This window comes from Condylura cristata, unplaced genomic scaffold, assembly GCF_000260355.1.
Source record: "Condylura cristata isolate star-nosed mole 26May11 unplaced genomic scaffold, ConCri1.0 scaffold00006, whole genome shotgun sequence".
NCBI lineage: Eukaryota > Metazoa > Chordata > Mammalia > Eulipotyphla > Talpidae > Condylura > Condylura cristata.
Window position 1 is genome coordinate 37,339,092 of NW_004567107.1, and position 13,315 is coordinate 37,352,406.

At 39.2% G+C, this 13,315-nt stretch overlaps 1 protein-coding gene across 8 annotated transcripts in view; it reads left to right on the top strand.

Moving 5' to 3' along the window:
• Positions 1–13,315, top strand: part of TRPM3 (transient receptor potential cation channel, subfamily M, member 3) — a 466,950-nt gene that overhangs the window by 241,570 nt on the left and 212,065 nt on the right. For all 8 annotated transcript variants that reach the window (XR_001145147.1, XM_004677587.1, XM_004677602.1 and 5 more), the window contains exon 6: positions 12,477–12,648. Coding sequence is in view for 7 of the 8 variants with exons in the window: in XM_004677587.1 (XP_004677644.1) it covers positions 12,477–12,648 (172 nt within the window). In the remaining variant the exon portion in view is untranslated. The remainder of the gene's footprint in view (positions 1–12,476; positions 12,649–13,315) is intronic.

Consider the following 13,315-nt stretch of genomic DNA (forward strand, 5'->3'; position numbering starts at 1 on the left):
TACTTTTCCCATTCCATGTCCACCCCCAAGAGCCTGGATTTGGTAGTATCTATACCTGAGTGAAAACTTGCAGTAGCTATCTTTCTGTTTCTTAACTCATTCTACTTACATAATCTCCTCCATCTTTGTCTATTGGGAATCCGTTTTTATTTATGGCAGAATGGTACTCCTCTTTTCTGTCAATCTTACCTTAGAAGAGACCATCTAGAATACTTTAAATAATGAGATACTAGTTTTACTTGTATAATATTATATCTTAACTTGTTAATTTGTTATCGTATCATATACAGACTGAATATCTCAAGTAGCAAATGTTATGTTGACAGAATTGTGATCACCAATTTTTTTCCAGTCTTATAAATGTATTGGTTGAAAACTAGAGTATATTTCTTAAAGGATTAAGAGGAACAAAAATCCCTCAATACCAAAAATATTCACTAGTATACTTTATTAACAAATGAATTATTTAAAATGGTATGGTTGTTTAGCAGTCATTTTTAAATGTTCATAGTTTCATGTCAACCATATTTCATATAAACTAATAAAAATGAAGCTGATTGAGTATTTCTTTGTTCAAAGAAGAGTAACAGAATAACTACCTCAGAGTCTATGCATTTCATTTTGTGCTTCTATCATATTTACCTGCACTGCTCAGTTGCTAGAATCAATTTTCCTTCAATTCCAACTTCTTCTGATTTCCCCTCCTTTCATTCTCCTCTCAATTGTATGCTAATAAGAACCTAGTGTGCTTACACAAATGAAACGTGGTCCCACCACAGAGGGCTGAAAAGCCCCTCCTGTTTTCAGTAATGTGCACATTTGCACACTTACGGGTATCTTCTACAGAGTCGCCCTTACTAGCTGAAAGGAGAATATTCCTATTTGGGTGTTATAGTAGGTTACTTTGGGGCCTGGGAACACTCCAAAGCTTTCCCTACTAATGCATAGTAACAGCGTCCCAGAAATAACTTACCAACTTACATCAAATAGGAATATTCTACTTTTGGATAGTGGGGGAAAAAACATTAAGCACAAGCCATAGCTCACAAGGTCTACATGAACCTATAGAGAGGCTGTGAGGAAAAGGAAATCCAATTGACAAGATATGAAGAGCACAGGGGAAGAAAAAAGAAAAACTTGTATTTCAATGTGTCATTAACCTTCGATCAAAATCGACTGAGTCTTGACCACCAGAGTACAATCCCCCTCCACCACCACCACCACAAAATTGGAGAACTGGAATTGGTATAGAATTTCTCAGGTTCTTGTGTGATAGTTGCTTTTCAAGTTATAAATTACTTGGAGCCAAAATGTAATTTTAAGTGTGCAGAATTTATGGCAATTGGAGGGAAATTGTATGCTTGCTATTCTAATGTGATCACGAAAAGTCTAAGTAACACATTGGTGGACACTGTTGAAATGCCCCTAGAAACCACCAAAGCACAAGTGTTAAGCCGCTGTAGTGGTTATAGTTTTCCCAGCAAGCTTAGCTTAATCTATGCTCTCTTCTATTTTATCTCATCAAACTCAATTTGGTAGAATAAATATGAAAATCCTTTGTTAGAATCAGACATCATGTAGCAAAAAGAAAAAAAAACATTATTTAAAATCTTTAACATTGCAGACTCCTATTTGAATAGAATTTTTCATTCATTGTAGTTTTGGTCAAGTCTATCTGATGTGTCCCAGTATAACATTGAAGTGGCACCAAGTATACATCAAGGAAATCTAGGAGAGTTACTTGACATCACTGTTACGGAATTCAAAAGCCTCCATTTATTATGCCAGATATGTTATTAGAATAGATTTGCTTCTATACATTTTTAATCAGTTCAGAAAGTTTTCTGTGAGGTTGACAGAGGGAGCACACTCAACATTCCACTACTACTAGAGTTATTTGATTGCTAGACATATTGATAATCAACATAGCAGTCATTTTAGGATTTGTATATCTTTAGTGGCACTAGAAAAGCAGATACTTGTACTAAATATAGAGAGATTAACTTGCCTTTCAGTCTGCTTCTAGATATTCTAAAGTATTTGTCCCTTCAATTTTCACTTCTTAGCTAGGCTTTCAGTTAGTCTTTAAAGATACAGGGTATGTATTTTTAAGATTCTCAGAAGTCAGTGTCTTAGCCACAGTAGGTACTCGATAAGCATTGATGATGGATTGGTCAGGAGGAAACTCAGGCTACTGAGAAAATAAATGTCATTGAGAAAAATACAATGATAAAAATCTAGTTCACCACTTCATCACAAGTCATATTCCTAAGCTCAGTCATATCACCATGACTAGGAGAGGGACATTTTTTAAGTAAGTTTCTAAATGTTAAGCTTTTCTTATGTAGCAACTTTGCCTGTTGGATATGAGGGCAAAGAAATGTAGAATACAAGCAGTATTTTCTCTAAAATCTTTGAAAGAAGCAAGATACACCAACAAAGTGACAGGGTTAGCCTTACTTTTTGAACTACAAGTATCATCCACTCTGTTAAACTAAATCTTTCTCCTCTCAATTAATAGTTCAAAACAATAAGAATGTTTTCTCCTCCCATGTGGAGTCATACTATGAAATCTGACATGATCAGAGTCTTTGTCTTCCCATAAGACATGAAAACAAATATTGTTCAATTACTGAAGTTAACCCCACCTCCTTCACTTCTCCATATTATTCCTACTCCTTCACTTCTCCATATTATTCCTACTGACGCCTTCCACCACAAACCATACCACCCCTCACTGGAACTCATGGCTCACACCACCAAGATGTTTTGCCTAACTTTACCAGCATGTCATCTTCATGACTGTAACTCTCCCACAACTATCTTCTCCCCTGTCTTAATTTGCATGAACATGAGGCATTGACATGTTACTCCCAGTCTCTGAAATTTGAGTTCTTCAGCTCTAAATGGTCATTTGCTATATCTGCATAGGACTTTTGTGATCATAATAGTAATTATAATTAAGTTATTATTTGAGGATGTACTCTGTACTTGCATATTTCATCCTATGAGGCATGTATTATCCCTTTTTGTAGAAAAGAAAGTAAGGGTTAGAGACAAGGACCACAATCTCTAAAACCAATAGCAGGATTAGCAAGAAAAGTAAAATATAAGAAAATACTTAATGATAGTTTGTTCTTATTGTTAGTTACAGTGTTGACAAATAGCTCCTGCCTGTAGAATAAATTAAAAAAACACAAAGTGAGAGTGTCATGTGATCTTATCATTTGTCTTTTCCCATATCTAGATTAAAAATACATGTCAAATTAAAAATCTAGACAGGATCACAAGAAAGCATTTTATCCTGAGGATGGAAATCGTATTTGGGTAGATTTCCAACATATTAATTTATAGGGTTATTAAATATCTTGACATTCAATAAGATCTTCAACTTTCCTTAAACTATAGACTTCCAGAATTTTATGATCTTTAAGAGTTCTATTTAATTAGAAAATAGTCTTTTGATCTGCTCTTTATATTCCATGCAAGCTTAATAACATACTTCATTGTCCTAGTATACTTTCCAACTCAGGACATTTGTCACTTAGTTCTAAGGCAAGCCAAATATAACTTCACAGTGCAAACTTAAAAAATTTTCCCAGGAGTGGTTCTTCCATGGAATTTATTGAACTTCTATGGCTACAGTACTAGGTAAGATGTGACAGGACAAGGCCATAGGCAAGGAACCCCACTGAATCTGTTGTCAGATATACAGGCACCAGCGCTCACTGACCCTTGACCACACTCAGGCCTGGCTACACTCAGTTACACCACGAACGCAGCTTCACTAAGCCAGCATTGGGCTTGGATTTGGACAGGTTGATTTCAAATTTTGTTTTGGATATTTATGTGGAAATGTCTAGCAGCTAGTGAGGATGGGAGGTGGAAGATCAGTAGAAAGCTGTCTATACTTAGATTTGCAAGGGTTCTGCATAGAGAAGACAAAAGCATTGTGGGAATCACCAGGGTCAATGTGAAGGGTGATAAAAAGAGGGGCTACCCTGGATCTTGATCACCGAATTTGAAAAGCAGCCTGCTAAGGAGACCAAAAGGACTGACAGGAAGGAGCAATCAATGCTAGTACAGCTGAGAGGCTGCAGAAGTGAAGAATATGTCAAAGAGCTTAGTCGGTTTTTCAAGACAAATCATTGACATTGCTGGTCAAAGATATTTCAGTGAGATGCTGATGGGCTGGTGAGGGAGAAGCAAAAAGGTAGAGACAGAAAGCAGAAACTACTTCTTAGAAGCTGGCTGCAATAAGACATTTGGAGAACTGAAGGGGGCCACAATGTGGGGAGTATTTTTTCCAGATGAGAGAAACTGGAGGTTAACTGTCTAGCCCCTTATAAATGAAGAAGGGGCGGAAATATGTATGCAAAGGGTTGGTGGCAGAATATGGAAGCTATAGCATGGAAGTGTGTGATTTATCGCTGGAACAGCAATAGCAGTATCAGCACTTAGTTCCCATAACAGCACTCAGAAGTTGTATTTTTAGGTTCACTGTCATCCTGCCCATGTTACTGCTGGTAAAACAAAGTACCAAGAGTTTAAGTAGCTTGCCTAATATTGCATGTCTTATAAAACATGTAGCTGGGAATTAAACCTTAGCCATCTGGCTCCCAAGATCATATCCTTACCTAGTATGCAGTATACTTCTCCATGATACTAGACGCTGTCATTTATTTTAATTCAGATATCCATTGTCCTATGAGTTTTACATATTACTGGATCCTTACAAAACCCCAGTGAGGTAGTTCAAACCAAAATTAATCTTCATTGACATGTGGAACTTCTATGGCTACAGTACTAGGTAAGATGTGACAGGACAAGGCCATAGGCAAGGAACCCCACTGAATCTGTTGTCAGATATACAACAGATTCAAAAAGTAGGTGATAAAAAGGTTCCGCTTAGCTCCCTCATGGACCACTTAACCTGGGTGAAACCAGGTGCCATGTTAAAAATGCAGTCTTCTGGAAAGGTCCATATAGTGAGGAACCTGCATAGTATCACCCAAATGGCAAGTGAGCATCACAGGAGACAGATCACCTGACAGTGAGGAAGGATAGTACTGCAGTCAGTCATGTGAAGAGTAGGAAATGGTGGTCTCAGCCAGTGGGGTGGGGAGCCAGCACTGACCAGAGCCCAGGAAAGAAACGCCAGGCAGCAGAGGGATAGATGTCAGGAAATGATGATGCCGAAGCAGGAGAGAATACATTTTGAAGCCTCAAAGAACATGATGCATAGTCGTCATCTATTATATTAGTTATCTATCGCTGGGTACCAAATTACCCCCAAACCTGGTGGTTTACAACAGTATCCATTGTCTTAGAGTTTCTATAGGTCAGGAATTTGTGGTGGCTTTTGTGGGCAGTTCTGGCATAGGGTCACTATTAAGGTTACAGTCAGGATTTCAGTGGGGACTGCATCAGCTGAGGGATGAGCAGGGCTACAGTCCCCTCTTTTAAGGTGACTTAGTCACATGGCTTTTAGGAGGCGTTCCTCACTATATGGACCTTTCCAGAAGACTGCATTTTTAACATGGCACCTGGTTTCACCCAGGTTAAGTGGTCCATGAGGGAGCTAAGCGGAACCTTTTTATCACCTACTTTTTGAAGTTAAATACAACACTTTCATTTTATTCTATTTCGTAGACTTGAGTCACTGAATCCAGTCCAGACAGATTATTTTCAAGAATGTCTGAAGGTATTTTAAAATTACCCAACTGACACATGATGAACTTCTAAATCAACTCACCTTGCCCCTTTAATAATTCAAGGAACTTTGCCCACTGCTAGTACATGGTGAGTCTGACTATCACAAGCCTTCTCTCAAGCCAGGGCAAAAAAGGAGGTCAATCTATTTGAGAGGAAAGCCTGAAATCAGGACAGTGCAACTCTTTGTAGCTCATGAGTTGAAGGACAAATTTTCAAAAGGCTGCAGAAAGCTGTAATTGTACCTCCTGGGGGTCGGAGGGAGCCAGGCAACCGAAGCATCTAGGCACTCTTTAGGGCTGGACCCTGGGGCTGCGGGTGTCTTGTGTGGGTTCCTCGGCTGACAGGCAGTACCTAGATTTCAGGGAGATGCTGCTTTATCCTAGACTCACAGCTGAGTCCTCTGAATAGGAAGTAACAAGTCAGTGTCCCTGCTAGCTCAGTCCTTTCTATGATAATCAAGACACACACTGCCCTTTTTTCTGTTTCCACAGCCCCCATTCCTTTGTCTCAGACACAGAGACTACTTTCCACTTCTGTGGCAACCCCTCATTCCCCCCGAGTAGTGCATGCCTGGTCCTCAGAGAACCTTGCCACTCACCCCTTTTGTTTCTCACTCTTCCGACTACAAACACTATTGTGCTGCCTGCTGGCATATTCCTGGTCTCTCTATATTATACACTGCTTCATGACTCATCTGGAAGTAATCTGATCAGCCATCAGAAGGATTTTAATGCCCAGCTGATCCACTTGCTGATATGTCCAGCAGCAAAACCATAATATCCTCTATAAATTTATAATTAGGCTGGGTCCTCTGTCTTCCTCTAAATGCTACTGCACAGGAATTTAAGATATACATGTGATGTAGAGGGAAAATTGTAACAAATTAAATTTGGGCAAATATAGTCAAGACACTTCTTTGAACTGCTATAGTTTTGGCTATAAAGTAAGCATGGAATGGATTCATCTACTTGCAGGGGTCTATCACAATACCTGGAATACAGTGAGTGGCCAGTGAAAGCTGATTTTCTTCCTGCATGAATTATACTCACAGTGCTATCAGGAGGGAAACAATGACCAGAGGGGTCACACAGCTCCCCCTATGCTACTGTCTTGGGCTTTGATACCTCCCAGCATGAGATCTGGGACAGTGAAAGACCTGTAATAGATGACTGAAAAACCTGACCTGGCTCAATTCAGTTGCATTTAGGAAAAGATTCCCAGGGTAACCAAACTTCCCTTGCATTGTAGAAAACCCCACTAAATGGAAGAGACCCCAGAACAGGAGAGAATCACTTTATGTAGCCAATCCACCTGGAAGGTCATGGTTCTGTACTAACTTGGGAAAAACTAAATGTACTTTTTCACACAAGCTGTCTAGACTCAATGCGAGAGGCAGAAAACCTTCTAATCAAAAATTACAGTCATTTTCTAAACATGAAAATTCTATCATCCAAAAAAATTTCTTTCAATAAATTGTTTGAACATTGTGAGGGACCGCTTAAATGGCAGGCTGATGTATCTTCTGAAGCCAACATAATACTTTTACTAATAATTGCTTGAGGATAAGTATATGAATGAAATTGGATCCTTTCAGAAGGTCCCAGATGAGACCAGGGCAAGCATTAACATGGCTAGGACAAGAAGCTAGCTACTACCTTGAAAAGTTCCATGTAACAAGCCCACCTAAGGAAAACAAATGCTGCCCCAGGCCCCAGCACAGAAAAGTTTTCCATTTCTCCAGATTGTCTATGGTCAGCCCCCTCCTGGCAGTGATCATAATGCAGGAATTAACTCCTCTCATCAGCTTCTGTGACAGCACCTACTTCACTGTAGAGAGCTTCTGGTTTCAGAACAAAGATGCGCAGAGTCCTTAGGACTTTTACCAATCAGCCAGTACAAGGTAGAGTACCAGGGATGAACAAATAAGGATGTCACCTACCTACACTTCAGGGATAAGAATGACAAACTTGTTACATAGAGGTAGTCTAGTCATGATACCTGAAAGTACCTAGCATCTAAAATCCATTTCTAAGCAAATTTCCCACATACATGCTAACTTTATACACAAACACACGCTATTCTACTTATCAAGCATGGACAGTCACTTCATGTGTGGGTTTTTCAGACACAATCCTGCCTTACCCCAGATTCTTCAACTGAATTCCCAAACACAGGAGGTTATTTGAGTGACTCTTCTCTATCCTCCCATGGACAATACAGGATATGGACCATCTTACGTCCTTATCTGTACACAACAGATGCTGTAGGGTACTCAACACTGGCTGAGAAACATGCCAGAGTAATTTCATATGACTGCTGGTCACAAACATGGCAAAATGCTGTCAGCATACATGTACTTCCGTACACGTGCGTGTATACACATACACACTTTCCCTGAAATGTCCTTTTTTATGAGCTCTTAACGAAAGGGAATGCTTTACTTCCAAAATCTTGCTAGAGGGGAAGAAAATAATCATTTACATTCATGTGAGGAAAAAGACATTTTTTTTCTATTTGAAAAACGTAGCAGATACAAATCTTTTGTCATTCCACAAATTGTTACTCATGCCAAAATAGCCTGTTGTCATGAAGAATACTAAGTATGCATTATAGGCAAGTTAGACCAAATGCCTTCCTCTAGAGTATCTGGAAAAGTATTTCCAACTTTGCAGTTAATCAACAAATAGTTCTCAGATATCACCCTATTGGTGTGAGAGGACTACACACACACACACAGACACTCAGCAATTTGCATTATTGCCAACTGATTGCTAATTATTTTCCTTCACTTAAATGGATTGATTTAAATCCCTGGTGTAAAACAAGTTGATGAGTTGTCTCATCATTTAGTTTTGGTCACTAGTTTGCAGTTAGAATTCTCGTGTATAATCATACTTCATAATAAGGCAGAGTTTAAGAAGGAATTCTCATTTGGAGACAGCCAGCTAGGAGTCAGGCTTGGTGCCAGGTACTTTGTACAGATAATCTCACTGAATGCCCATTAGCATTATAGCTTCCTCTTCCAGGATAAAAATGTGAGACTCAAGTTCACACCGACATTGGCAAAACCAAAATTCCAACAGAGCTCCATGGCTCCTCCTCTGGGGTTGTTCCTGGACTCAGCTTTATCTCTCCCCCCACATGATTACTAGAGATGACATCAGGACATTTTTCAGATTTCTAGCCCCTACTCTTCAGCAATTTGTGCCAAAATATGATCACCTTTAACTTTTCTTCCATATAAGAAAAAAAAATGACAGACAATAAGAAGTTAAAATCATAAATGATACTACAAAGTTGACCGAATGTACAGCATTCCCAAAGAGCTGGGTGTCCATGTGTCATAAGAAAAGGTTAAAATTCAAAAAGCTAAAGTCTACTGTCCTTAAAATACAGTGCTGGAGGAAACAATATCAAATAAAATATAGTCAGATGATTTAACTATGTTCATTTATTCTCAGATTATGCTGACTATATCAACTTGGACCAGAAACATTTTGCTCCTTCATTTGAAATTTCACTGATGATCCTTAATTAGGTTCTCCAGAACTAAAATACTTGTCCTCAAGCCTCAGCTAGAACTAATGTCTAGGGCTCACTATCCCATGTAACCTCCACAAATCCCCTGCCCCCTCTCCCACATCACTATGAGTATTTCTTCCTTGCTGGCCTGGAGGAGCCTCATTGGGAAGGAAGGAACAACAATGAAAGTATTTTCCTTTGTATAAAAGCACAGTGTAGAGGCACTTTAACAATAGAAGAAAGTCATTTTGCTAAGCCTCTTTCAAACAAAGCATTAATATTTATTAACTTGCACTCTGCTGTAGAATAAGAAAGAAAAAGAAATGACAGGCAATAGGAAGTTAAAATCATAATTGATACTGCACAGTTGACCAAATCTACAGTATTCCCAAAAAGCTGGGACTCCATGTTTCATAAGAAAAGGTTAAAATTCAAAAAGCTGTCCTTAAAATACAGTGGTGGAGACTATGAAGCTAGTTGCAGCTTCAGCACAAGTTTGATCCCTGGCCAGGGAGGTGACCCACATGGTGCAGTAGACCTCTTCTGTCTCACCCCCTGCTCCCCTCAGCAGTGTACTTTGTCAATCTGCCTATTCTGCTCCCCACTCTGTCTCTATTGAATCTTCTCTGTTGAGCCACCCACTGCATTGCTGACCTGTACCCCCATTCTGTATGCATAAATAAATCATAAATTACAGTGCTGGAGAAAACAATATCAAACAATAAAATGGGAATCTCAACCACAAGCAACCTACTTGTCCAGCGATAAAGGACGTAAGGTGGGGTGAGCTATCCACTGTCTCTCTATTTGGGGGAACTTATTCACTCATCAGACAAGGGAATAATTGAATACTGTTCCATGTGATTATGAAAACAAAAATCAGAAAGTATGGGCTTCCTGTATCAATAAGAGCCAACTAAAATAAGCTGTGAATTAATGTTATCTGAATGGTACATTAACAAATAGGACAGATAGCAAAAGGACTGAAGGATATTTCTCAAGCTCAGAGTTACACATTATAAATTTAGATTACATAAATTCTCAAAGAATTCAGAAAAATATTTTTTTCCTTCAGTTTTAACAAAGCATGTCTGTCTCAACAGTTTTCTTATCCATTCACTATTTATCAAGTAGATTCTCTTTGCCAGGCACATACAAATGTTGGGTTTGGAAATCAGCATTAAGGTCTAAAATTTCACTTTTATGAGATATTTACTGCTGAAGATTGCTCTTGCCAAATAACTTTGTAATTCTTGTAACACATCATACTTACTAAAGATTTTTATGGTGAACTATTATATTGAAAAGCACCTTGACTCCATAGTTAATGATTATACCACCCAAAGGCACAAAAATAAAAACCCAGTAGGGTTGTTTTTTTGTTTTTGTTATTTTTCTGTTATGTCAATTTCAATGATTTCACTATAGGAATAAATACCTTGGGGGGTGTAATAATGAGCTTGATGGATGGTCCTTTTCATCCTCTTGGGAGATATGTCTTCCTAAGTACTGTATGAGTAAATTTCCAGCACATCATCTTACTCCAACAATATTCAAGCAAGCTAGCAATGGGGATTAAGGCAGACCTTGGTATGAATTCTGGTTCTGTACAGTAAACTGTTAGAATGCCTCCTTTACCTGTTTGTGTAAGTATAACAGCATTTACTTTGTAAGATTGTTACAAGAAACATAGATTATGTTTCTAAAGCAAGAAGCTCACATTAGTTTTCGCTTTTCTTTTTGCCTCAAAACTTTGACTACACTGAGAATCGCTGGTGGTATAATTCATGATGAAATTAAAGTAAGAATGAAGTAAATAAGATGAAAGAGATGAGCATTTTGAGTCTACTTCATCTTAGTTTCATGAAACAGTTATTTTTACATTCAACATTTCCACTTAAAGTGTCTAATAAGAAATACTGATTTTAAATGGTAGACTTAAGTTACTGTCTAGCGTGAACAGATATAACCTCCACATATTGTCAGCCCCCACCATTCTCCAGATCATTCTGCTTTAGTGCCTGTTACAGTAAGGGCATCATGAAGAGGCAAAGGAAAGAAACAAACTATATTTAAAAAATAGCTTTGGGGCCCTCCCTGGTGGCCCAGTAGGTTAAAGCACAGGACTAAGAAGTTAAGGTCTCTTCAGCATTAGTTCCATCTCCAGCCAGGGAACTGACCCACATGGTCCGGCAGACCTCTCCTGACCCGCCCACTGCTCCCTTCAGCAGTGTACTTTGTTAGTCATCCTGTTCTGCTCCCCACTGTCTCTGGTGAATCCTCTCACTGCCCCTGCACCTTTGGCCTGTACCCCAGTTCTGTATGCATAAATAAATCTTTTTTTTTTAAATTATAATACCAAGACCTTCTTATAATTTTAAATACTTATTTTAAAACAGATAATTCTTGGGCCCTCCCTGGTGGCACAGAAGGTTAAAGTACAGGATTAAGAAGCTGAGGCCACTTCAGCATGAGTTTGATCTCCGCCCTAGAGGTGACCCACATGGCATGGCAGACCTCTCCTGACCCACTTGCTGCACCCCTCAGCAGTGTACTTCATCAGTCGGCCTGCTCTGCTCCCCACTCTGTCTCTTGTGAATCCTCTCACCCCCCTGCATCTCTGGCCTATACCCCAGTTCTGTATGCATAAATGAAATCTTTAAAAAAAAATAGCTTTGGGCCCTCCCTGGTGGCGCAACGGGTTGGGGCACTGCACTGAGAAACTAAAGCCACTTCCGCATGAGTTCGATCCCCGCCTGCCCCGGAGGTGACCACATGGCGTGGCAGACCTCTCCTGACCCGCCCGCTGCTCCCCTCAGCAGTGTACTTCATCGATCTGCCTGTTCTGCTTCCCGCTCTGTCTCTGGTGAATCCTCTCACCCTCCGTATCTCTGGCCTGTACCCCAGTTCTGTATGAATAAATAAATAAATCTTTAAAAAAAAAATAGCTTTGGTTCATCAGCAGCTAAAAATAAAAATTAACCTCAAAATGAAACAATCCTTCACACACCAACTTTCTAGTGCAATAAACACATGAATTCAGTTACTGTAGGAACCCCGAAAATAAAATTATCCTTTCAGCATCATCTTACTTTGAAACATCTATCACAAGTTTGCCTCTCTCCATGTTGACTGTACTTTCACCATATTGGAGAATGGATTTCCCTTCTCTATTTCCTCCCTTTCCAATTCTCCTTTTCACCTTCTGTTTCCTTTTCTCTGATTTCTCTTTCCTGCAGGTTGTCCGGCCATACCAGACCATGTCCAACCCCATGAGCAAGCTCACTGTTCTCAACAGCATGCATTCCCACTTCATTCTGGCTGACAATGGAACCACTGGGAAATACGGAGCAGAGGTGAAACTTAGGAGACAACTGGAAAAGCACATTTCGCTCCAGAAGATAAACACAAGTAAGTGGGCTCTCATTCCCCTGCCATACATCTGAGCAATGTGCCATTCAGCAGTTATAAAAACTGGAGCCCATTTCAGACATGAATCATTATGTGTAATGGGTCAGTAGTTAGAATGAGAGGAAATTGCTAGTGGAGGACGCTAGTAAAAGTGGTTAGACTATGATGGACTCGAGCTCATGTATCAGGCATGAAAAATTTAACCTTGTCTGGGGCTTGTGAGTACAGATAATGTTTTCACTCCAAAGTTTAGCTCCTTTCTCAAAAAAATATTCTGAGGCACCCAGATAAATTGCTTTTATCTATCAGTCTATTTTTGGTGGCTTAAAAACATATTAATTTTGATCTTGGCACAGATCTGGCTATACAAAGACATTTCAAGGGAACTGCCGTTCTCTAAACTTGAGCAACATGTGCAAGCATCTTACTGAAACTTTAATCCTGTCTCTTCATGTTATATATGCATTCATTGATTCTAGATATGGACTTAGGTACCTCTGGGTATATGAAAGTGTCCCACATACTACACATCTATGTTTATACTAAAATTATCTCATTAGCGCTTATGTGTTTAATAAGTGGCTCCATTTACAATAATCTAGTGTCCTTCCTCACAAATTAAACTTCAGTTTGTCTGAACAAGGTAACATCTGAGGTTTGATGATCA